Source organism: Sus scrofa, chromosome X (assembly GCF_054392235.1).
Source record: "Sus scrofa isolate SSC_HxYL_T2T_F1_AM1 chromosome X, Sscrofa_HxYL_maternal_Yorkshire_Landrace_v2.0, whole genome shotgun sequence".
NCBI lineage: Eukaryota > Metazoa > Chordata > Mammalia > Artiodactyla > Suidae > Sus > Sus scrofa.
The window spans coordinates 74,208,361-74,234,285 of NC_139401.1; the positions used below are offsets into that span (position 1 = coordinate 74,208,361).

At 36.9% G+C, this 25,925-nt stretch overlaps 1 protein-coding gene across 5 annotated transcripts in view; it reads right to left on the reverse strand.

The window, feature by feature from the left end:
* Positions 1–25,925, reverse strand: part of BRWD3 (bromodomain and WD repeat domain containing 3) — a 166,746-nt gene that overhangs the window by 60,737 nt on the left and 80,084 nt on the right. For all 5 annotated transcript variants that reach the window (XR_014834757.1, XR_014834756.1, XM_085006785.1 and 2 more), the window contains exons 15-24: positions 21,596–21,730; positions 20,295–20,423; positions 19,013–19,238; positions 15,826–15,993; positions 12,834–13,017; positions 10,111–10,204; positions 7,600–7,749; positions 4,224–4,300; positions 3,465–3,633; positions 1,326–1,439 (exon numbers count right to left, since the gene is read on the reverse strand). Coding sequence is in view for 3 of the 5 variants with exons in the window: in XM_085006785.1 (XP_084862911.1) it covers positions 1,326–1,439; positions 3,465–3,633; positions 4,224–4,300; positions 7,600–7,749; positions 10,111–10,204; positions 12,834–13,017; positions 15,826–15,993; positions 19,013–19,238; positions 20,295–20,423; positions 21,596–21,730 (1,446 nt within the window). In the remaining 2 variants the exon portion in view is untranslated. The remainder of the gene's footprint in view (positions 1–1,325; positions 1,440–3,464; positions 3,634–4,223; positions 4,301–7,599; positions 7,750–10,110; positions 10,205–12,833; positions 13,018–15,825; positions 15,994–19,012; positions 19,239–20,294; positions 20,424–21,595; positions 21,731–25,925) is intronic.

A 25,925-nucleotide genomic window follows, 5' to 3' on the forward strand; every position in this document is an offset into this window, starting at 1 on the left:
CTAACTCAAAAATAAATGATTAGGAGTTCCCGTTGTGGCTCAGTGGTTAACAAATCTGACTAGGAACCATGAGGTTGTGGGTTCGATCCTTGGCCTTGCTCAGTGGGTTAAGGACCCGGCATTGCCGTGAGCTGTGGTGTAGGTTGCAGACGCGGCTCGGATCCCGCGTTATTGTGGCTCTGGTGTAGACCAGCGGCTACAGCTCTGATTCGACCCCTAGCCTGGGAACCTCCATATGCCACGGGAGCAGCCCAAGAAAATGGCAAAAATACCAAAATAAATAAATAAATAAATAAATAAATGATTAGTCAATATACTAGAGACTATACAATCCAACCAGGCATCAAATATTACATTGCTACCATAATTTTCATAAGAAACTCAATTTTCCACTGTATAGAATTTAAATAAATTTTTGACTGACCAATCATAAATATGGCTATGTAATACAATCATAAGTTCAGTAGGAAGTCCTTGTTAGTGAAATAACATTCACTTAACATTGAAAGGGGTAATCATCCTCTAGAGTATTTTTTTTCCCTTTTATGGCCACACCTGCAGCATATGAAGGTTCGGGCTAGAGGCTGAATTGGAGCCGCAGCTACAGGCATGTCGCAGCCATGGCAACACAGGATCCGAGCCATATCAGTGACCTACACTGCAGCTTGTGGCAAAGCCAGATCCTTAACCAATTGAGCGAAGCCAGGGATCGAACCTGCGTCACCACAGAGACAATGTGGGGTCTTTAACCCACTGAGCTACAATAGGAACTCCTGGAATATTTTCTATCAGGCTGAGCATGGGCTTCTTCTTTAAAAAAAAAAATTAGGACTTGAATTAGGCCTCAAAATACCACTCACTTCTACTATGTGACAATTAAGATAAAAATAAATTATTTTCATGACATCAAAAGCCAACCAATTTATTTCAGTGTTCATTAAGCATCTACTATACTAAAGACTGTGTCAGGCCCTACAAAGGGCACAAAATTTAGTTAAGATTCAGTCACTATCCACAGGAAGTATATAATGGAGCAGCATAGTTAAGACAGTATATATATAGGGAGCTCCCTGGTGCTCTAGTAGTTAGGATTCAAAGCTTGTACCACTATGGCCTGGATTCAACCCTGGACAGGAAAGTGAGATCCCACTCATGCTGCTGCACACCATGGCAATATAAAATGTGTGTGTGTGTGTATACATACAAAGAAAAAAGATAGTCTACATATAACTATAATAAAATTGAGAATATAAATACCCTAAGACTGATTAAAGTGAGTGATCTTGACGTTCCAAGAGGAAAACATTATAACAGGTAACAATTACCTCATCTCCCATCTGTGGGACAAAGGGGGAACGTCGTGGTATGGTATCCAAGATCCACTGAGGAGCAAACCATTCTTCATTGGGCTCACCTGCCATAGAAACCAGTCCTCCTTTCTAAAATATAGTTAACAAATACACAAACTATAAATATTTGAACAGTTGCATGAAAAACAGCAGGTAGAAAAAGTTAAAAACATCAGGTTATAATAAAAGATAAATATACAAATTTTAAATATTTTCTTTTACCAATTAATTATGCACAAATATTGTACCAATAAAATAATCAAGTAAGTTCTTTGATATGTTGCTCAATTTTGGCTGACAGATAATATAACACTACATACTATCTAAAAACCACATATTTTACTTTACATGTCTCTAGAATATCACATGAATTCAAATACAAGTAACAATAAATTTTTGCGAATAAAATGGTGACCATCAAGAAGAAAATTCTGCCTACTAAAGCAAAGGCTAGAGAACACATATATAACATATTTTAAATTAATATTCAAAGAACTATGTGGATTAAGTCTTTATATCATCCAATGAAATCACGACGGGGAAAAAAAATCACTGGCTGGAGTTCCCATCGTGGCGCAGTGAACGAATCCAACTAGGAACCATGAGGTTGCGGGTTCGGTCCCTGCCCTTGCTCAGTGGGTTAACGATCCGGCATTGCTGTGAGCTGTGGTGTAGGTTGCAGACGCGGCTCGGATCCCGCATTGCTGTGGCTCTGGTGTAGGCCAGTGGCTACAGCTCTGATTGGACCCCTAGCCTGGGAATCTCCACATGCCGCGGGAGCAGCCCAAGAAATAGCAAAAAAGATAAAAAAAAAAAGAAAGAAAGAAAATCACTGGAATGAAATAAATACAAAGAAATGGAAGAAGAGCCCTAAATAATTTACCATATCTATCCATTTTACAAGTCAAAAACATATAGAATATTATGACTGGTGACATGACAAGAATAATACCTTTTCTTTTTCTTTTCTTTATTTTAGGGCTACACCTGCTGTATATGGAAATTCTCAGGCCATAGGTTGAATCAGAGCTGCAGCTGCAGGCCTATTCCACAGCAACAGCAATGCCGGATCCAAGTCATATCTGTGACATATGTCACAGTTCATGGTAATGCGGGATCCTTAAACTACTGAGTGAGGCCATGATTGAATCCACATCCTCATGGACTCGATGTTGGGTTCTTAACCCACTTAGCCACAAAAGGAACTCCAAGAATAACACTTTTATATTATAGTGTCTTATTTAAAACTCTACTACAGGAGTTCTCATTGTGGCTTAGTGGTAGCAAACCCAATTAGTATCCATGAGGTTGTGGGTTTGATCCCTGGACTTTTCCAGTGGGTTAAGGATTGAGCATTGCCATGAGTTGTGATGTAGGTCACAGATGTGGCTTAGATCTGGCATTGCTATGGCTGTGGCACAGGCTGGCAACTGAAGCTCCAATTCAACCCCTAGTTTGGGAACTTCCATTTGCCTCAGGTGCAAAATAAGCAAAAGAAAAAGAAGCAAAAAGAAAAAAGAAAAAAATAAGAAAAAAAGAAGCAAAGGAAAAAAAAAAACCTACTACATTTTAACAAACTGTTAATACGTTTTATTATTTTTTTTGTCTTTTTTTTTTTTTGTTGTTGTTGTTTTTGTTGTTGTTGCTATTTCTTGGGCCGCTCCCGCGGCATATGGAGGTTCCCAGCCTAGGGGTTGAATCGGAGCCATAGCCACCGGCCTACGCCAGAGCCACAGCAATGCGGGATCCGAGCCGCGTCTGTAACCTACACCACAGCTCACAGCAACGCTGGATCGTTAACCCACTGAGCAAGGGCAGGGACTGAACCCGCAACCTCATGGTTCCTAGTCAGATTCGTTAACCACTGCGCCACGACGGGAACACCCCTGTTAATACGTTTTAATTACAAAAGTATAATGAAAATATTACAACTTCTACCTTTGATAACAGAAAAATTTCAAAAAAATCTTTACATTTTAAAGTCATTTTACACAATTTTACTTCATTTCTCAGGTGGAGTATTATTTTTATAGAAAAGTGATGTGTTACTGTTAAATATTCAACTGTCAAAGACAAAACCAAAAAACAACAAAAACAACCTGCAAACTTACAAACCTTCTTTCTAGTCTGTTTTGGTTTCTTCTGCCTTTCTTCTAGTGACTTCAAATTCTCTTCCTCCGAGCTGCTGCATATTTTCCTTGTTGCCTGTCTGGTTTGCCTTTTTGGAGGTTGCAAATTTATTCCGGCATCTGCTGTCCAATCAGAATATTCACTTGATGAGTCACTGTAAATAAATCAAAATTATGAATATGTAAATTTATAAAAGGAATAATTTTGCCTCAATTAAAAGATGATCATTTTTAATCAAATAGCATTATAAATGACATGGTTTGATTTTGTTCTAGCCAAAGATTTAAAAAAAAATCAATATAGAATTTTGATCATTACCTAAGTGATTTTAGTGAAATGCTTCTTGGATAAAGTATAATGTTTAGTTTCTCATAACAGGATTTAAAATTCAAAATTCCTGTCCAAATCACAAAAGCTTCTTTAAATAATGATGTTCCTTATCCCTGAAAATGGTTAAATATAGTTGTTTTAAACCTGAAATAAATACACACGCTTGCCAAGATGTAGGATTTTGGATTTACAAAAAAAAACCCTTACTTTACAGATTAGGAAACTAAAGCCCATGGTGCCCAAAAAGATACTGGTAGATTCAGGAGAAAATAAAAGATCTCTGGGCTTCCACCTCAGTAGTCTTTCTACTATAAAATACTATTTTTACTCAGACTGTACCAAATTCCTACAAGAACTTAACTTCACATTAAAACTATCAAATAATTTTGATCAAATAAAAACCATTAAAACTACCTGGAGGAACTTTCACTTTGCCATTCAATAATAGGATCCTCTACAGAAGCATCACTTGTGCCAACTGTTTCATCTTCCTGCAACAAAAAGCCAGCAATTGAGATATGGTTATTATTAACTAGCAAATTATTAATTAGCATATATTATCTGTTTTATAACACTTTTTGCATTCCTTCCTCCCAAAAAAAGTTCCAGTTAAAATGTACATAATGTCATTTGCAGCAACATGGATGGAACTAGAGACTCTCATACTGAGTGAAATGAGTCAGAAAGAGAAAGACAAATACCATATGATATCACTTATAACTGGAATCTAATATACAGCACAAATGAACCTTTCCAAAGAAAAGAAAATAATTGACTTGGAGAATAGACCTGTGGCTTCCCCAAGAGGGAGGAAGTGGGAGGGTTCGGGAGCTTGGGGTTATTGGATACAACTTAAGAATGGATTTATAAGGAGATCCTGCTGAATAGCATTGAGAACTATGTCTTGATACTTATATTGCAACAGAACAAAGGGTGGGGGGAAAAATGTATACATGTAAGAGGAACTTGGTCCCCATGCTGTACAGTGGAAAAATACTAAATAATAAAACAAGAAAAAAATAAAATAAAATAAAATGTATGTAATCATTTTTCTTTTTTTTTTTTTTTTTTTTTTTTTTTGTCTTTTTGCCTTTTCTAGGGCGGTACCCACGGCATATGGAGGTTCCCAGCCTAGGGGTCGAATCGGAGCTGTAGCCGCCGGCCTACTCCAGAGCCACAGCAACTCGGGATCCGAGCTGTGTCTGCGACCTACACCACAGCTCACGGCAACGCTGGATCCTTAACCCACTGAGCAAGGCCAGGGATCAAACCTGCAACCTCGTGGTTCCTAGTCAGATTCATTAACCACTGAGCCACCACGGGAACTTCTGTAATCATTTTTCTGTATATACTTGTAACTCACAACTAAGTCTACCAGGTATTTAAAGATTTCTAGCACCCAAATATCTTGATAGGAGATATTTTTGATTATTTCAAAGACTCCTAAGACTCCCAAACATAACCTTCATAAATTTTGTTAAAACCATTCTTTTAAAAATACCTATATGCCCCGGAATTCCCGTCGTGGCGCAGTGGTTAATGAATCCGACTAGGAACCATGAGGTTGTGGGTTCGATCCCTGGCCTTGCTCAGTGGGTTAAGGATCCAGTGTTGCCGTGAGCTGTGGCGTAGGTCGCAGACACGGCTTGGATCCCGAGTTGCTGTGGCTCTGGAGTAGGCCGGCGGCTACAGCTCTGATTCAACCCCTAGCCTGGGAACCTCCATATGCCACAGGAGCGGCCCTAGAAAAGGCAAAAAGACAAAATAATAATAATAATAATAACAATAAAGCAGAGCTAAGAAGAAAAAATGCATTAAAAAAATACCTGTATGCCCCTACCAAGTTATTATTACTTTCCATGAAAAAATTGGTGATCTTTTTATGATGTAAGATCTAACATACCAAAGCAGAGGAAACAGATAACCCTTACAGATAACCCTTGTGCACACAATATCTATTTTAGACAATAATTCACTGCCTATTTTATTTTATATATATGCTTACCAACTGCCTCATACCCCAGGGATTATTTTGGAAAAAAAAAAAAAAAGCATTTCCACTATAAATATTTATTAAGATTAGGATTCTTTTTGGAGTTTTCTTGTGACACAGTAGGTTAAGGATCTGGCATTGTCACTGTAGTGACTTGGGTTGCTGCTGTGGCACAGGTTTGGTTCCTTGCTTGGGAACTTCCATGTGCTATGGGTGCAGCCAAAAAAAAAAAAAATAGGATTCATTTTTTAAAAAACACAACCACAACACCATTATTACACTAAAAAGGTAACATCACTTCCTGAATACAAGATAATTCTTTTTGGATCAAGATTTTCATGGGTGGTAGGGAGAGGAGGGTTGATAAGAGTTAAGGAACTATGGAGTTCCCCTTGTGACTCAGCAGTAACGAACCCATCAGATATCCATAAGGATGCAGGTTCAATCCCTGGCCCTGACCAGTGGATTAAGGATCAAGCATTGTGGAGAGCTGCAGTGCAGGTCGCAGACACAGCTCAGATCTGGCATTGCTGTGGCTGCGGTGTAGGCTGGCAGCTGTAGCTCCAATTCAACCCATAGCCTGGGAACTTCCATATGCCACTAGTGCACCACTAAAAAAACAATAAAAAAAAAGTTAAAGAATTATGAATGGTGAGAGAAGAATAAAGAATGGAGATGCCATACATGGTCCACACATAACTAAACCCTCATTATTCACTTAACAACTAGAGTTGTTACAAAGAACAAAAGAAAAGTACTGGAGAATAGAAGAACATGAAGAAAAGCGCTATAGTCTTTGTTCCATTACCATGAAAAGGGTAGGTCTTAGAAAAATCATCACTCAGTAATCTCCACAACTGGTAAAATCAACAATAACAGAAAACATGTATATTCTGATTACATAGTCAACAAGCTGTGGGCCTGAATAACTAATTATCACTGTTTATATTTCACTTCTTTCCATTTCTAGGCAGATTTGCTCTCACTCTATTTTCTCACTGTCCAAAGCCAAACTTTTACTGCCATGTTTGATACCTTCAACCAAGATAATAACTTAGGTACAAATAAGAGGAGTTCTCCTGTGGCGCAGCAGGTTAAGGGTCCAGCATTGTCACTGCAGCTGCATGGGCTGCTGCTGGTATGGATTCATTCATGTGCCTCAGGCGCAACCAAAAAAAAAAAAAAAAGAAACTTGAGAAAGTATCTAAAGGAATTCAATGTAATGCTCAAATTTACCTATTAAATGCCTTATTGAATAATCTTCCTATAAGAAAGTCATTAAAATAATTTTCTGGAGTTCCCATTGTAACGAACCTGACTAGTATCCATGACGATATGGGTTCTATCTCTGGCCTTGCTCAGTGGGTTTAGAATCCAGAGTTGCCGTGAGCTGCAGTGTACGTCACAGATGTGGCTTGGATCTGACATTGCTATGGCTGCGGCATAGGCCAGCAGCTATAGTTCCGATTTGACCCCAAGCCTGGGAACTTCCATATGCAGCAGGTACAGCCCTAAAAAGGCAAAAAGAAAAAAAAAAGGTTATCAAATTGCTATTTCTTTGCATGATGTGTACATTTTCAGCCTTTCAAAGGAAAAAAAGAACTTTGAAAAAGAATCTAAGTATCAGATGTGCCTTAACTTATTTGAGATTTTACAAAGTCATGGATATTGACCTCACTGATAGTCTCATGTTATTAAATCTAATTGAAAAAAATCCAAAAAACCCCCATAATCCCAGTGACAATACTAACAAGGAAACAAAAAACTACACTGAATAAATAATAGCAAATATCTAACCTCTGAGGAGCTATTGGAGTCTTCTTGTACACCTGAATTTTGACATGATGCTTGTGAATTATGCTCTATATTGGACCGTGTTTGGTATGTATGCTGACGCTTACGTTGTGTCCTTCGTAAAGAACGCCCACAGCTAGGCTGATAATCATTCTATAAAACAGAAAGAAAACAGATTTTTAAAAATGAAAGGCTCAGTGAATATACACAAAAGAACGTATATAAAGCAAATCAATTGGGCAGGTGAGGGGTGAGGGTAGAGGTGAGGATAGGAATATATCCCCAAAAGAAAACCCAAGATACATTTTATACCACATTTTTTATATAAAAAAAGGTATTTTTCTGAGTTCCCGTTGTTGCTCAGCAGGATAAGAACCTGACAGTGTCTGAGGGGATGTGGGTTCAATCCCTGGCCTCGCTCAGTGGGTTAAGAACCCGGTATTGCCACGAGCTGTGGTAGATTGCAGATGTGGCTAGAAGCCAATATTGCTGCGGCTGTGGTGTAGGCCAGCAACTGCAGCTCCGATTGACCCCTAGCCCAGGAACTTCCATATGCCTCAGGTGTGGCTGTAAAAACAATAAAAATTAAAAAAAATTTATTTTTATATATTTGACCCACTTCCATTAATATTGATTACTTTCTTATTTTGAAAACTTTGTGATCAAATTAAAGACAGCGCTAAAATTCTAAGCTGTGAGAATTTGCCCAATTAGAATTTACATATGCCATATTATATATAATTTATTACAGGATGAAGCAAGAGATCTATATCACATCTATGTATATGTAATTCTTAATGTAACATTTATTTCTTGAGTTCTATAAAAACTACATTTAGGAGTTCCTGCTGTGGCACAGCAAGTTAAGGATCCGATGTTGTCTCTGTAGCAGCTCAGGTTGCTGTTGAGGCCAGGTTTGATCCCTGGCCTGGGAACTTCCACATGCCAAGGGTATGGCCAAAAACAAAACAACAAAGGAAAAAAAAGCTACATTAGTTAATTGGTCAAAATAAAGATTTAAATTTTAACAACTAAAATGTAAAGGAAAACAGTTTTATTCTAATCTTTAAAAAGTATAAAATATTATTACTGATATACCATATGTCAAAACTACAATCCTGGAATTCCCTGGTGGCTCAGTGGATTAAAGATCTGGTGTTACTGCTGTGGCTTGGGTTACTGCTCTGGCCCAGGAACTTCTGCATACTGTGGGTATAGCCAAAAAAAAAAAAAAAAGGAATAAAAAAACCCTACAACCTTAATAATGTCATCAGGAGTAAACAAGTTTAAAGTTCTTATGAGTATCAAGGGCCTACTTCTTATCTTTATGTAAATGTTTCTCATTTTCAATAAATAAAAATGTTTACAGATCCAATTACCCTGTTTACTAGTCACAGACAAGTCTAATGTTTGATAAAGCAGTTTAGCAGGAAAAAGATAAATCTTGGGTCATTTAAAAAATCTCTAAGAAAATTGACAGAACACTGTAAATCAACTATAATGGAAAAAATAAAAATAAAAAAATAAAAAAAAATCTCTAACAAAATAATCTTATTAGAGAACATCAAATAAGCTAAAAAAAACCTGAATGGAAATTAAGAAAGTGGGTACAAAAATGGTCTAAGACTATTTAGAGATATTCATTGGATAATCATCAAAAATTGTGTTTATCAATACTGAAAAAATCATTTAAAATTCAGTATCCATTGACTATATTTCCTTTATAAAATTAAAATTAACCTAGACTTTCCAATTTGCCATACTATTCAGAAGTCATAGTTATTAGATCTAGAAACAAAACTACACATTCTCATGCCACTAGTTAGTTCAATTCCAAAGTACTAGGAAAGGGGCAGGACTCTTCTTACTCCCTGCTTATAAGCAGTTTCTACTGAGAATATGAATCTTCCTAATGTATAAATCAGATTTTGTTCCTGTCTAATTAGGAGAGGGGAAGGAGTCAGCAAACTTTCTGAAAAGAGCCAGAGTATAAATATTTTGGCTTTGCAGATCATATGACCTTTATTTCAACTATTCAACTCCATATAGCATGAAAGCAGCCACAGATAATATGTAAATGAATAGGTGTGGCTGTGTTCCAATAAAACTTTATTAACCAGAATAGGCACTAGACCAGATTTAGCCCATGGGCAGTAGTTTGCCAACCTCTGGCCTAGTGTATCTGAGCATTTGTTTTACATTTTGATTAGTGACCAGGCAATAATTTTAAGGTTCTACTTTAACCACATGAAAATGGTATTTTAATACAAATATCTTATATGTACAAAGACCACAGGTCTTAGATTTTTGGGGACAGTGCTAGCTTTGTGTAATTTTATTTTTATTAATCATAGCCATCTATCTCAATTTGGGGTTCAAGATATATATATATATATATATATATAAACACCTATCAAAATAATCCCTTAATACATAACTGTCACTTTTCAAAAACCTGGTATCTGCAAATATTGGCAAACAATGTATCCCAGAGTACTATAAAGCTAAACTTACCCTTTGGGTAGTATAAGATGGCTTTTTCTTCTTTTCAACTGTATAAAGACTGATTTCTATGTCACCTTTTGCAGTTCGACATTCCTCCTGAACCCTATTAACAAATCAAACGTCAAAGTAACAGAAGATCATCAAAAACCATTACTAATGGTTTAAAAGTCACATAAAAACACCTTTAAATGTAAAATTGGCCATTTTAACCATTTTTGGGTATACAATTCAGTGGGGTTAATGACATTTAAAATATTATATAACCATAATCGCTATTTTCAAAACTTTTTCATTCTTCCAAACATAAACTTTGTAACACTGAAGCAATAACCCTTTCTTTCTCCTTCCACCAGACCCTGTTAACCTGTAATCTCCTTTATGTCTCCATGAATTTGCCTATTCTAGGTATTTCAAACAAGTAAAATTAAACACTGTTTGGGGAAAACTGGACAGCCACAAGTAAATCAATGAAAATGGAACACACTCACACCATACACAAAAATATACTCAAAATGGCTTAAAGACTTAAACGTAAGAAAAGACACCATCAAACTCCTAGAAGAAAACATAGGCAAGACATTCTCTGACATCAACCTTACAAATGTTTTCTCAAGTCAGTCTCCCAAAGCAACAGAAATAAAAGCGAAAAGAAACCAATGGGACTTAATCAAACTGAAAAGCTTTTGCACAGCAAAAGAAAACAAAAAGACAATTTACAGAATGGGAGAAAATAGTTTCAAATGATGCAACTGACAAAGGCTTAATCTCTCAAATATACAAACAACTTATACAACTCAACAGCAAAAAAGCCAACAACCCAATTGAAAAATGGGCAAAAGACCTGAAAAGATATTTCTCCAAAGAAGATATACAGATGGCCAACAAGCACATGAAAAAATGCTCAACATCCCTGATGATTAGAGAAATGCAAATCAAAACTACCATGAGATACCACCTCACACCAGTCAGAATGGACATCATTAATAAGTCCACAAATAAATGCTGGAGAAGGTGTGGAGAAAAGGGAACCCTCCTGCACTGTTGGTGGGAATGTAAATTGGTATAACCGCTATGGAAAACAGTATGGAGGTACCTTAGAAAACTATATACAGAACTACCATATGACTCAGCAATCCCACTCTTGGGCATATGTCCGTACAAAGCTTTCTTTGAAAAAGACACATGCACCCACATGTTCACAAGAGCCAAGACATGGAAACAACTTAAATGCCATCGACATGAATGGATTAAGATGTAGTATTTATACACAATGGAATCCTACTCAGCCATAAAAAAGAACAAAATAATGCCAATTGCAGCAACATGGATGGAACTAGAGACTCTCATACTTAAGTGAGGTTAAGTCAGAAAGAGAAAGACAAATACCATATGATATCACTTCTATTTGGAATCTAATATAGGGCACAAATGAACCTTTCCACAGAAAAGAAAATCATGGACATGGAGAACAGACTTGTGGTTGCCAAGGGGGAGGGGGAGGGAGTGGGATGGACTTGGAATTTGGGGTTAATAGATGCAAACTATTGCCTTTGGAATGGATAAGCAATGAGATCCTGCTGTGTAGCACTGGGAACTGTATCTAGTCACTTATGATGGAGCATCATAATGTGCAAAAATAGAATGTATACATGTATGTGTAACTTGGTCACCCTGCTGTACAGTAGAAAATTGACAGAACACTGTAAACCAGTTATAATGGAAAAAAATAAAAATCATAAGAAAACACTATTTGTCCTTTTGTGTCTGGCTTATTTCACTTAGCATAATGTTTCTTTCTTTTCTTTTGGCCGTTCCTGTAGCATGTAGAAGCTCCCAGGACAGGGATCAAAACCACGCCATAGCAGCAACCTGAGCCACTGCAGTGACAACGCCAGATCCTTAATATGTTGTACCACAAGGGAACTCTAGTATAATGTTTTCAATATTTATTCTTGTAGCAAGTACGATAAGTTTTTATGCCTGAATAATAGTCCACTATATGTATGCATCACAGTTTGTTTACCCTTTCATCTGCTGACAGACAATGCTACATTTTGAGAAAAGAATTACTTCAAATTGCTCTACTGCCAGTGGGTAGCATTCAGTTTATAAATTAGCTATGTCTCCTTTTTTTATTGCTAAAGAAAGAAATGGTGAAACCAAATTAATTTTACCGCTTATTGAAAGGTAGTAAAAAGGTTTTGTTAGGGAGATAAAGTTTGAAAGTTTGAAATTAATCCTAACGGAATCCTTTCTTCCAAAGAAGTGTACTTAAATGACATTTCTAAATATATTCAAAACAGTGGGGTCTATTACTTATCTATATTGCATTCCCAAACTACTCCAATACTGTATGGATCACCTTCTCCTCAGATAATATTGAATTTTGGGTCTATGTATCATTGACATATTTAATCACATATGGCCTCATGTTCTTACTTGAGTATTTTTTCTTATCTTTAGACTATGAACTCATAGAAGACAGAGACCATGTTTATCATTTTCTAGTGTTCCCTAAACAATTTATCACAAAGCTAAGCAAATTTAAGATAATCTCAAAATAGGTGTTAGGGAATGAACTAATGGAATAATGTGGACAAACTAATGAATTACTCAGCTAAAATTTAAGAAAAAAAAAAACCTTAGTTATTAGGCCAACATAGTACATTTTAATTTACTCACTAAAAAAGAAAGCCCTCGATTTTCTTATCAAGGTTACCATAATAACTCACCTACTAACCCCATTATTTAGTTCATTGACCACTACTCTTCTGCTCCATGCCATGAGGTCTCGTTCAGTGGCCATCTGGCTTCGAGGAGCATTGTTATGCATTTGTCGGACACCTTCAATTTGACCACTACGTCGGAGTCCAATGTTTGGGGAAGAAGATATGTCCATATTTGGATTTCTCAGAGCTAACACAAAAACAAAGGAAAGCAGAACTTTCTGAGCAAAGATGCCAAACTTCTAATAAATAAATAAAATAGGAGATTTAGAGATAGTACTGCTGGACAATATTGCTATCCCCATTTAACACATTTTCTAGACACTCTTTATGGTTTTTATAGTCTCATAAGTAAAGCAGGCACTCAATAAATCTTTGATGTCTCCATTGCTCTTTTCATTTTTTTCAAAGCATTTTCACATCTGTCATCTACTTAATGCCCAGTAAATACACAAAGTGTATTTAAGGGAGTGCTGTTGTGGCTCAGCAGGTTAAGAATCTGACACAATCTCCATGAGGATGTGGGTTCGATCCCTGGCCTTGCTCAGTGAGTTAAAAGATCTGGTGCTGCTGTGGGCGGCACCACAGGTCACAGAAGAGGCTCAGACTGGAGTTACTGTGGCTGTGGCAAAGGCCAGCAGTTGTAGCTCTGATTCAACCCCTAGCCTGGGAACTTTCATATGCCACAGGTGTGGCCCTAAAAAGGAAAAAAAAAAGTGTATTTAACATATTTGGTAGATCCATAAATGTTTACAAAAACAGTAAGAGAAGAATTATAAATTTTTTTAAATTATCAGAAATTTCATTTTCAAAATTAATAAGGAATGAAAGTTTCCTTTAATCCTCTAGAAAGGTTCCCATTTATTTTTGCTATATTTGAAAATTTAAAAAATGGAAACTGAAACATTAAACTGTTAAAATAAGCACCAGAAAAAACTCAAAACAATTGAGCACTGCAAAGAGAAGTCAATGGGGTCACTTTGACTAACAGCATTTCAACTCTATCCACAGAAACCTAATACTGAAGGTATTGATCCCTAAATCAGGGTTCTAAGAAAGTTTTGTGTCTTAGGAACAAAAGTCCTAGGTATATAGGATTGATTACAAGCCTATTTCTTATCTTGTTTTAAGTCAAGGAAAGCTCATCTGAGCTAGCTGTTCCAAATGACAGGAACAAAGAATGTTTTTATTTTAATTTCATAGGATACTAAAGAAATAAGGATATGAATAACCTGTAAATCACCTCAAATTTAAATCATCTTATTCATTTCTGTGGACTCCAAAATGCCACAATACCCAAGTAAATAGCCTCAATCATGTACATGTTAAAAGGAAACACGCTGGCCAAAATTCCATTAATGGATTGGATTTAATTCTTTTATTTTTTTTTCTCTTTTTTTCTTTTTACTGCCGCACCTGCAGCTATATGGAAGGTCCCAGGCTAGGGGTCAAATCAGAGCTGCAGCTGTGGGTTATGTCATAGCCATGGCAGCACTGGATCCAAGCCACATCTGCAACCTACATTGCAGCTTGCAGCAATGCTTGATCCTTAACCCACCGAGCAAGGCCAGGGATCAAACTCATATCCTCATGGATACTATGCTGTGTTCTTAACCCCCTGAGCCACAATGGGAACTCCAAGGACTGCCTTTTAAAGTAGGACTAATAGTTCTTGATAAATGTAAAAATGATACAGGTTAAGAACTATACAAAACTCAAATGCATTTCATGTAATGTAAAGGAAGACATACCGTAGGTTTGAATAATACTGGTAATTAACAAACTATGTATCAGTTACAAATAAACCAGAGGAGTTTCCATTGTGGCTCAGTGGTATGAACCTGACTGGTATCCACGAGGATGCAGGTTTGATCCTTGGCCTTGCTCAGTGGGTCAGGGATCCAGCATTGCTATGAGCTGTGGTGTATGTCACAGACATAGCTCAGATCCCACATTGCTGTGGCTGTGGCGTAGGCCAGCAGCTGTAGCTCCAATTCGACCCCTAACCTGGGAACTTTCATATGCCACAGGGGCAGCCCTATAACGCAACAAATAAGTAAATAAACTAGAAAGTATCTTCCTATAAAACGAAGAATAATACTTATAATTAAGATCAAACTTGTGAGAGTTGATTAAGAAGTTGCATCCAGGAGTTCCCTGATGGCTCAGGAGATCAAGAATCTGGCATTATCACTGCAGTGCCTCAGGTTCTTCTGCCTGCCACAGGTGCCACCAAAACAAAAGTTGTATCTGTATCCCCCCAAAAGAGGGCTTCTTGTCTTCCAGTGTGTTTTTGTAAACTCAAGAGAGACAAATGATATGCTGCTTCCATTTCAACAAAGAAGGGTAAAATTTGGGGGAAGTGATTTTTAAACTTAGAATGGTTTTAAGTTTGAAAACTTTATAGGTTGTTCCCCTACAAAGGGGCTGGACTTATTGTAGTACCTTTACTTATTAGAATAAGAGAACAAAAGTAAAGACTGCAAATACATTACTGAGTTAAAAAGAAACAGAATATTAAAATACATCATTTGTATTCTTTAGAGGAGATGGTAAAACACTTCAGCCACAAATGACAATGACTTTATGTCATTTTGCTGTATCTGATATCATAACTCTAAATTAATAAAAATGCTGCTTTTAGGAGTTCCCATCGTGGCACAGTGGAAATGAATCTGACTTAGAACCATGAGTTTGCGGGTTTGATCCTCAGCCTCGCTCAGTGGGTTAAGGATCCGGTGTTGCCATGAGCTGTGGTGTAGGTCGCAGACACGGCTCGGATCTGGCATTGCTGTGGCTATGGCATAGGCCAGCAGCTGTAGCTCTGATTAGATCCCTAGCCTGGGAACCTCCATATGCCGTGGGTGCAGCCTTAAAAAAAAAAAAAAATGATGCTTTTATTTAAAAACATAAAATGTTCCTCACATGTAATTATTTGGTACATGTAAAATAATGAAAGTACATTTGTCATACCTTTTACAAATATATACATACTTACCACCATTAGCAGAATATGATCTATTAATTGGAAAATGTGGAACGTCTCCTTCATTAATTAGTCTCAGATCTTGTTCTCTTTGTAACTCCCTGATTATTCCATCCAGAATGCTCTCATCTTGGTCATTGGTTTGTTGCCCAATAACCTGTTCTACTACTTCACCATCACCTTAATGAGACCAAAGATATAAAAGCCACAAAATTATTTACATTTAGTATACCATAATTATAGTAAGATCGTGGAGTTCCCATCATGGCACAATGGAAACAAATCTGACTAGGAGCCATGACGTTGTGGGTTCGATCCCTGGCCTCACTCAGAGGGTTAAGGATCCGGTGTTGTCATGAGCTGTGATGTAGGTCACAGACGCGGCTCGGATCTGGCATTGCTGTGACTCTGGCATAGGCCAACAGCTGCAGCTCTGATTCGACCCCTAGCCTGGGAACCTCCATATGCCACAGTTCCTAAAAGGACAAAAGACCAAAAAAAATTATATATATATATATATATATATATATATATATATGTATATATATATATATATAGTAAGATTGTGCTTAATCTATAAATTTCTAAACAAATAATTTTAAAAGGATTAAAATGAAAATAAAGGGAGTTCCCACCGTGGTGCAGTGATTAACGAATCCAACTAGGAACCATGAGGTTGTGGGTTCGATCCCTGGCCTCGTTCAGTGGGTTAAGGATCCGGCATTGCCGTGAACTGTGGTGTAGGTTGCAGGCGTGGCTGAGATCTGGTGTTGCTGTAGCTGTGGCATAGGCTGGTGGCTACAACTCCAATTAGACCCCTAGCCTGGGAACCTCCATATGCTGTGGGTGTGGCCCTAGAAAAGACAAAAAAAAAAAAAAAAAAAAAAAAAAGAAAGCATATATCAGCTCTTATGTTTGACCTAACCAATATCTCCAAATTAGACACTATTATGAGGGCCCTCTCATCTTAAAGAAAAATTATTAAATTATTCATTTAAAAATGAATATTCTCTATGGAATATTCCAAGCTAAAAGCTGGGAGTAGAGATCTGAGTAAGGTTATTACAAGTTCAACTGCAAATACCTAAAATGCTTTGTGTCTTTCAGGAGAATCTACTTTCAGAAAGAAATCAAAATTACGGTCTTTCAAATATTGTCTCATTTGATAACACCTCAGGATATTGGTAAGTATAGAAACTATTTCTTATGACATAATGAAATTTAATAATTATATCTGAATAAAACCTTTATTTACCTCTATGATCTTTTTCTTTCTTAAATACATCTTAGAACTGTTTTTCATCTTGTCCTCTAGTCAGGTTAAATGGTATCTGATAGAGTAGCCAAGTGATCAAGTCTTACAGGAAATAAAGTATGGTGAATTATTTAAGCTATTATGAATTATATTTTGTATTCATATGTTTTCAGTTTTATCTATTTAATATTCATGTTTCCCACCTCATTTAATAAATATGATATCAACAAAGTAACTATTGGCATACGTGTAACAGCATTTCGTTGTTCTACAAATCTTTCTGAGAGAGAACATAAAAGGAAATGCAATATTTCATTCCATAAAGGTCGACTCAAGTCAGAATGAAGGACATACAATGATATAAAATTCCATTTGGGGGAATTCCCATCGTGGCTCAGCGGTAATGAATCTGACTAGTATCCATGAGCATGCAGGTTCAATCCCTGGCCTCATCAAGTGGGTTAAGGATCTGGCATTGCCAGGAGCTGTGGTGTAGGTCACAGACATGGCTCAGATCCTGCGTTGCTGTGGCTGTGGCATAGGCTGGCAGCTACAGCTCCAATTCAATCCCTAGCCTGGGAACTCCCATATGCCACACATATGGCTCTAAAGAGCAAAAAAATAAAAAATAAACAAAATAAAATTCCATTTGGGGTTGGTAGATGCAAACTATTATTTAGAATGGATAAGCAATGAGGCCCTACTGTATAGCAGAGGGAACTCTATCCAGTCTCTTAGGATAGACCATGATGGAAGATAATATGAGAAAAAGAATCTATATTATATATATATATGTATGACTAGGTCACTATGCTGTATAGCAGAAATTGACACAACATTGTAAATCATCTACTCTAATTTGAAAAAATTCCATTTGCTGGAGTTCCCATCATGGCTCAGTGGTTAACGAATCCGACTAGGAACCATGAGGTTGTGGGTTCGATTCCTGGCCTCGCCCAGTGGGCTAAGGATGCGGCATTGCCATGAGCTATGGTTTAGGTTGCAGACGTGGCTCGGATCCCATGCTGCAGTGGCTGTGGCATAGGCCAGCAGCTATATCTCCAATTTGACCCCTAGCCTGGGAACCTCCATATGCTGATGGTGTGGCCCTAGAAAAGACAAAAAAAGACCAAAAAAAAATCTGTTAAAAAAATAAAATAAAACAAAAATTTTAAAAATTCCATTTGCGAATAAATAACACACTATCTCCACCTGGAAGAAAACCTACAAATAACAAACTAAAGTATGAAGACATTCTGCTGTGTGAGCATACAGTGGAGGCAGTATACCCAAGGAAATATGCCAACCAGAGGAGCTTCTTTAATAGAGAATAGCTTCTTTCAATATCTTATTCCACAATCCTCCCATCGTGCTTCACATTCATCACCGCTTCTTCATTATCTTCGAAGTTTGAGTGTTAAACACTCACAATCATGCTTCCCAACACTTAATAATTCTTTATATTTCAAACAGGAGGATAGGTAAATTGCCACTTCCCAGTCTGTAGTTTTTTAAATTTCCTCTTCTTCAGACTATTAACTATGGACTCTCAAATTAAAATAGCAATACTATGTATGAGCAATAGAATTTCACCAAGTATAAAAGATGGACACATTAAAGTTAGTACATTTAATCATCACTAGAAGTCAATACTATAAACAATAGGATCATATATATGTTCAGGTTCTAAGGAAGCAGGGCAACACATTCTCTGCTTGAGTATACTCTTGTTTGTCCTAATCCATTTATCTGTTTCCAGGTGAGATAAATAATGTAAAAGTACTTTGGTAAGGTATAAAGGTCTATACAACTGAAAATTAATAGGAGTATTAGGTAAAATACATTATAACCTACTACAGAGTTTTAGCATGGTAATATAGAGAGAATAGCATCAAGTATAATATTTTGAAAAATGTTTTAAATTAAATTTTGAAGATAACTTACCATTAGCCACATATCCCAGCTGTGGTATAAGTTGTTCATCTTTACAATTTTCTCGTCCTGGTACTAGCCTTTGGAATTTTGTGGGATGAGGGTTTCCATCAACATCCACCAAGAATGGGGGAGGCATGAGATGAGGAGCTTGTTGGGTTTGTTCATCCAATACATAGTTGTTGGCATCACGGATAAGCGGTCGATAATCCGTATGGAAGAACATCTGATCTGGAATCTTTATGACAGATTTTTAGTATTTAATGTGCACAGGAAATTCATAGATAAGCATTTATTTCCACTCTTAGAGCATATGCGTTTTTCAAATCAGACAATTTTTACATTATCTTTATTGTCCTCTATGGCTGTATATTTCCTCTAGGTAGAATTGAATCATCTAGGTCATAATCCTTTTTTTCCCCCAGAAAACCTTACAATCTATTACTTTCTGGCCCTCCTACATCGTATTTCTTCAATTAGGATAAGAAGAGAATAGATAAAGTTAGCTATTTTTAAGTTGCAAAAACCTAACAAACTTTTATAAATATTTTTCTTTCTCATTTTTATTCAAATAAGAATAGATAGAGGAGTTATCTTGTAGCACAGTGGGTTAAGAATCTTGCATTTTTACTGCAGCGGCTTGGGTTGCTGCTGCGGCACATGTTTAATCCCGGGCCTAGGAACTTCCAAATGCCATGGGTGTGGCAAAAGAATTAAAAAAGCATAGATGCAGTATAATATAAATGGTGAGGCATGTAAATATCAATTGCATCAAATACACTCAAAGGTGATTCAAGTTTTGAGCTGATCTCAAAGACTCAGAGTTCTTTACCAACTCCAATATTCTAGAATCCTAAATTCACAACTAATAAAATATAAGGAACCAATTAAGTTAGCTTCGAAAATATTTTAACAAGATCAGTAATAGGTAAAGAAGCCAAGCAAGAAAATAAAAATTCAGTCCCCAGCTGTTTATTCCCAATTTAGGATAAGTAAAGGATATAATCTGGTAAAGTTATTCTCTTATTATATCTGAAAGGCAGTACAGAGAACATGTTCTAAACAAAAGGATTTCCTAATGAATTTTTATATCTACTTCACCCTCCATCTTGATAGTAATTTGCATTGTCGATCCTTATGTTCTGGCAGTGATAAAAAAATTTTACCAAAAGAGATGATTTTTGTTATTTTATATCTTATTGGCTCATAATAATCCTCATTAACTGGAATACTTCAAATAAGATTTATGAATGACAAAATCAAAAATTTCAATCTACAACAAAAATATACTAACCTTTTCATAGTATTTACTGCATCCAAATCCAAAAAGCAGCAAATGCCCATGAGAATCAGTGCAGGCAAAATGGTTTCCATCTGGTGAAAATTTACAGTCAAACACTGCACCATGGCCTTGGCCTTCAATCTGAAATTTAGAAGTAATTTTAAGTTATCTTAAGAGGTAATTTTCAAATAATAAGTAGGCAATAGCTTCTGCTTGCTAATATCTTGGATTCTGTGATGCATCAACATTCCAATGTACTTCCTGATTTCTGTAGACAGAACCCTACTGTAACAGTAAAGTTCTCTCTGAAAGAAATTAGGGAGACTCAAAATGCAATGGATGTCATCAAACTTTATTAGCAATGTCATATCTGAAGATAAACTAAATGAATGTTGAGGAAAATAAAAAAGACCTAAACACAACCAAATTGACAAAGGTACTATCTCAGCAAAGTCAAGATATTATCTCCATATTTAAATTGTAATATAAGACTTAATGAATGCTGAGTAGAATAAAAAAGACCTAAACACAACCAAATTGACAAAGGTACTACCTCAGCAAAGTCAAGATATTATCTCCATATTTAAATTGTAATATAAGACTTAACCATCCTAAAATTAAAGCACACAAATCAGTCTCACTAATAAAAGACAAAGGATATTTTAAATGTTCTGAATCTGTATAAAGTCTACAAAAGGGGTCTCAAAAGCCAACAATTTAGAAATGTTTAGTCAGAACCATTCTTCAGAAAGGAAAATCAAAAAAAAAGAGAAAGGAAAATTAAACATGGAGAATATCAACATTCCCATTACCACAGGAGGGTGTTCTACTAGGAGAAGAGAAAGCTCACCAGATTTTTCTGAAGTTTGTATGAAATGTATCTTACAAGTATTATATCTCCAATTCCATGTGTGCCAAACAACTTCCTGATTTACTAACTAAGCTATACGAGGATTACCAGAAACAGACACAATATGATCACTGTTGTGATTCATTAATTAGGATTACAGTTTAAACATTAACTTTTTGTGTGTGATTTTGGTTAGTGTTAGCTCCAAATCTTACTATTTTGAGTTTCTAGAATTCAGAACTGGGAACCAAAAACTGGAAAATGCTAACATTACAATTACTGAGACACCCTGAAAGGCATAATTCTCAACTGGACTTACTCTCAGATCTTGAGTCATTCTTTAAGTTATGATATGGATTTAAAGAGATAACAAGAGATTCCTCAGCACTAAGAATACTTTAATTACTAAGCTGTCATATGAAGAGAAACCTGTTTTAATAAAGCTAAGTTTAGATTTCCTTACCATGTTAAAATAATTCCGAATTTTGGTCCCCCGGTCAAGGTCCCAAATAAAAATGTTCCCATCATGACCTGCCGAAAGTATGATCCTTTGATCAAATGGATGTGCTTCCAAAACAAATACTTCATCATCATGCCCCTGTGAGAAAATCAATATTAAAAATGAAAAGCAACACCAAGCATCTGGTTTATTCGGTTAAAAGATCTTAGGTGTATGCTATCAATCTGGTTCAGATGAATTCATGTACCCAAATTTAACAGCATTTACTACATGGAAACTACAAGAAATAGTTCAGTTAGAGTTCTTTATATGTTTAAATGTTGATTTCATAAAGTATTCAATAGACAGAAGACCTGAAAAGGTGTTTTCAGTCCAAAATAGTTACAGTTCATTAACCAGGCCCCTGAAGTGGAATTCTTATTAAAAGGCCACAGAGTAAGTAACAAACAGAATCTTTTAGTAACACCCAATTCTGCCACAGTGATAACGGACAAACCTTCATTTTTGTCCATCCAGCATTCTCTATCACTGGTATTTATACTGTATCTTGGGAGGCTCGATGATACATTCAAACAACAAAGTATAGTGGCTCTGCCCTTCATCAACTTTATAGTTGAAAGTTTCTTTTAATATGCTATCTGAAAAATGGGTTTGCTGCTCAAAAAAAAAGTTTTAAAACCAATGCTCTATGTATGCATTTCCTCTTCAATAAACCAATGAGTATCTCTATAGACCTTAGATTAGGAGTCAAGTAGGCCAAATATAGCTTCCCAACATTTCTGGACACACAGCCTGTGAGCTAAAAATGGCTTTTACATTTTTAAAAGGTTGTAAAAAACAAAAGAATATGCAACAGAGGCCATATGTGGCCTGCAAAGTCTAAAATATTTTCTGTCTGGCCTCTTAACGAAAAAGTTTTTCAACATCTAATTTAGATCATTGCTGATTCTCCTTAACTCCTGGCTAGAGAGGACATGATTAACAACAGGCTCCAAGTCTTAGAAAAGCATGCAGGACATCCTGAAGTTGCATTTCATTTAGGAACACGTCCACTTATTACACATCACGAGCTTCTAGAAATTATTGTGAATCTAAATATTGTGAATCCAAAAAGTGCATTTTATCCAAAATCTTTGTATAAAAAAATAAAGTATCCTACCATATTACCGTTATGGACAAATATATAGCTTATTAAAAAAATAACTGCAGGGAATTCCTTTGTGGCAGAGCAGGTTAAGGATCTGGTGTTGTCACTGTAGTGTCCTGGGTCACTGCCATGGAGCAGATTTGATCCCTGGAACGGGAATTTCTGCACGGTGCAGGCAAAAAAACCCCAAAAAATAAAAAAAAAAAAAACAAAAAAATTGCAGGGAGACGGGATTAAGATGGCAAAATAGAAGGACTGGAGCTCAACTTCTCTCCTAAAAACAACAAAATTCACAACTAAAGACTGAGCATTCTTCACCCAAATGAATTGGAAACCTGAAAAAAGATACCCTACTCCAGAAGAAAAAGAGGAGGCCACATCAAGAGGTAGGAGGGGTGATTTCGCAATATAAACAACCCCATACCTCCCAGGTGGGAAGCTCCACAGACTGAAAACTAACTGGTTCACAGAAAGAGACTCACCTACAGGAGTGAGAGTTCTGAGCCACACATCAAACTCTCACGTGTGGGGATCTGGCATAGGGAGAAAGAGCCCCGGAGCATCTGATATTGAAGGCCAGTGGGGCTCGTGCGCAAGAGCTTCACGGGACTGGGGGAAACTGAGTCCCCATTCTTAAAAGGCACACACAGACTTTCACGAGCACTGGGCCCCAGGGCAAAGCAAAGTCTCCAAGGGAATCTGGGTCAAACCTGACCAATGTTCTTAGAGGACATCCTGGGAAAACAGGGGTGAATGTGGCTTGTTGTGAGGGAAGGACATTGAAAGCAAAGCTCTCGGGAATATTCAGCAGCAGGGCCTTTCTCTGGAGGTGGCCATTTTGGGAAAATCTGGCCCCATCCATCAGTCAGCACTGAGAAGCCCCAGGGCAAACAACAACCCAGGTGGGATCACAGCACTGCCCCTCAGTAAACAGGATGCCTAAAGACCCCTCAGGCACACCGCTGCCTCTAATTCCATCCAGAGACTAAGCCCCACCCACCAGAGGGATTAGAATCGGCTCCTCCTACCAGGGGGCAGGCATTAGCCCCTCCCATCAGGAAGCCTACAGCAAGCCCCCATACTGACTTTAGCCACAGGCAGGCACACATCAGAAGTAAGAGACCCTACAACTCTATTATCTGTAAGAAGGTCATCACACCAAAAACCTATAAAAATGAAAAGACAGAGAACTATAACTCAGATGAGGGAGAAAGAAAAAACTCCAGAAAAACAGCTAAGCCAAGAGGAGATGCTCAGCCTCCAGGAAAAAGACTTTAGACTGTTGATGCTGAAGAAGATAAAAGACATTGGAAATAAACTGGAGGCAAAGATGGATAATTTACAGGAAACAAAGAGCAAAGAGATACAAGATATAAAACTGAAACAAGAAGAGATGCAAAATACAGTTACTTAAATAAAAAATTCACTAGAAGCAGCTAACAGCAGAATACAGGAAGCAGAAGAACGAATAAGTGAGGTGGAGGACAGATTAGTGGAAATTACAGATGCAGAACAGAAAAGAGAAAAAAGATTGAAAAGAAATGAAGAGAGTCTCAGAGAACTCTGCGATAACATGAAACGCACCAACATCTGTATTATAGGGGTGACAGAAGGAGAAGAGAGAGAGAAGGGGACAGAAGAAATATTCCAAGAAATAATAGCCAAAAACTTCCCTAACATGGGAAAGGAACCACTCACTCAAATCCAGGAAGCACAACGAGTACCATACAAAATAAACCCAAGGAGGAACACCGCGAGACACATATTAATCCAACTGACCAAAATAAAAGACAAAGAGAAAATCTTGAAAGCAGCTAGGGAAAAGAAACAAGTAACATACAAGGGAACCCCATAAGGCTATCGGCATATTTTTCAACAAAAACTCTGCAGGCCAGAAGGGAGCGACATGATATACTCAACATGATGAAAGGAAAAAACCTCCAACCAAGATTACTCTACCCAGCAAGGCTCTCCTTCAGATTTGAAGGAGAAATAAAAACCTTCACAGATAAGCAAAAGCTGAGAGAATTCAGCAACATGAAACCAGCCTTACAACAAATACTAAAGGAACTTCTATAGGCAGAAAATAACAACAGAAGATGGAAAGAAAAAAGAGCAACAAAAACAACTCTAAAGTAATTACTAAAATGGAAATAAGAACATACATATCAATAATAACCTTAAATGTTAATGGACTAAACGCCCCAACCAAAAGACATGGATTGGCTGAATGGATACAAAAACAAGACCCATATATATGCTGTCTTCAAGAGACCCACGTCACTTCTACGGACACATACAAATTGAAAGTGAGAGGATGGAAGAAAATATTTCACGGAAACTGGGATCTAAAGAAAGCTGGAGTAGCAGTACTCATATCAGACAAAATAGACTTTAAAATGAAGAATATTTTAAGGGACAAAGAAGGTCACTACCTAATGATCAAAGGATCAGTCCAAGAAGATGTTATAACAATTTTAAATATCTACGCAGGTTCACCACAATATATAAGGCAACTGCTAACAACCTTAAAAAGACAAATTGACAATAACAAAACCATAGTGGGAGACTTTAACACCCTACTTACATCAATGGACAGATCAACCTGACAGAAAATCAATAAGGAAACACAGGCCCTGAATGATGCATTAAACCAGATGGACTTAATAGATATTTATAGGACATTTCATGCAAAAGCAACAGAATACACATTCTTCTCAAGTGCACATGGAACATTCTCTAAGATTGAACATATCCTGGGCTACAAATCCAACCTCAGTAACTTTAAGAAAATTGAAATCATATCAAACATCTTTTGCGACCACAATGCTATACGACTGGAAATCAACAACAAGAAAAAAACTGCAAAAAACACAAACACGTAGAGACTCAACAACATGCTACTAAACAACCAATGGATCACTGAAGAAATCAAAGAGGAAATTAAAAAATACCTAGAAGCAAATGACAATGAAGATACGACACTCCAAAACCTATGGGATGCAGCAAAAGCCGTTCTAAGAGGAAAGTTCATAGCCATACAAGCCCACCTCAGGAAACAAGAAAAAGCCCAAATAAACAAGCTAACTTTACATCTAAAGCAGCTTGAGAGAGAAGAACAGACAAGACCAAAAGTTAGTAGAAGGAAAGAAATCATAAAGATCAGACCAGAAATCAATGAAATAG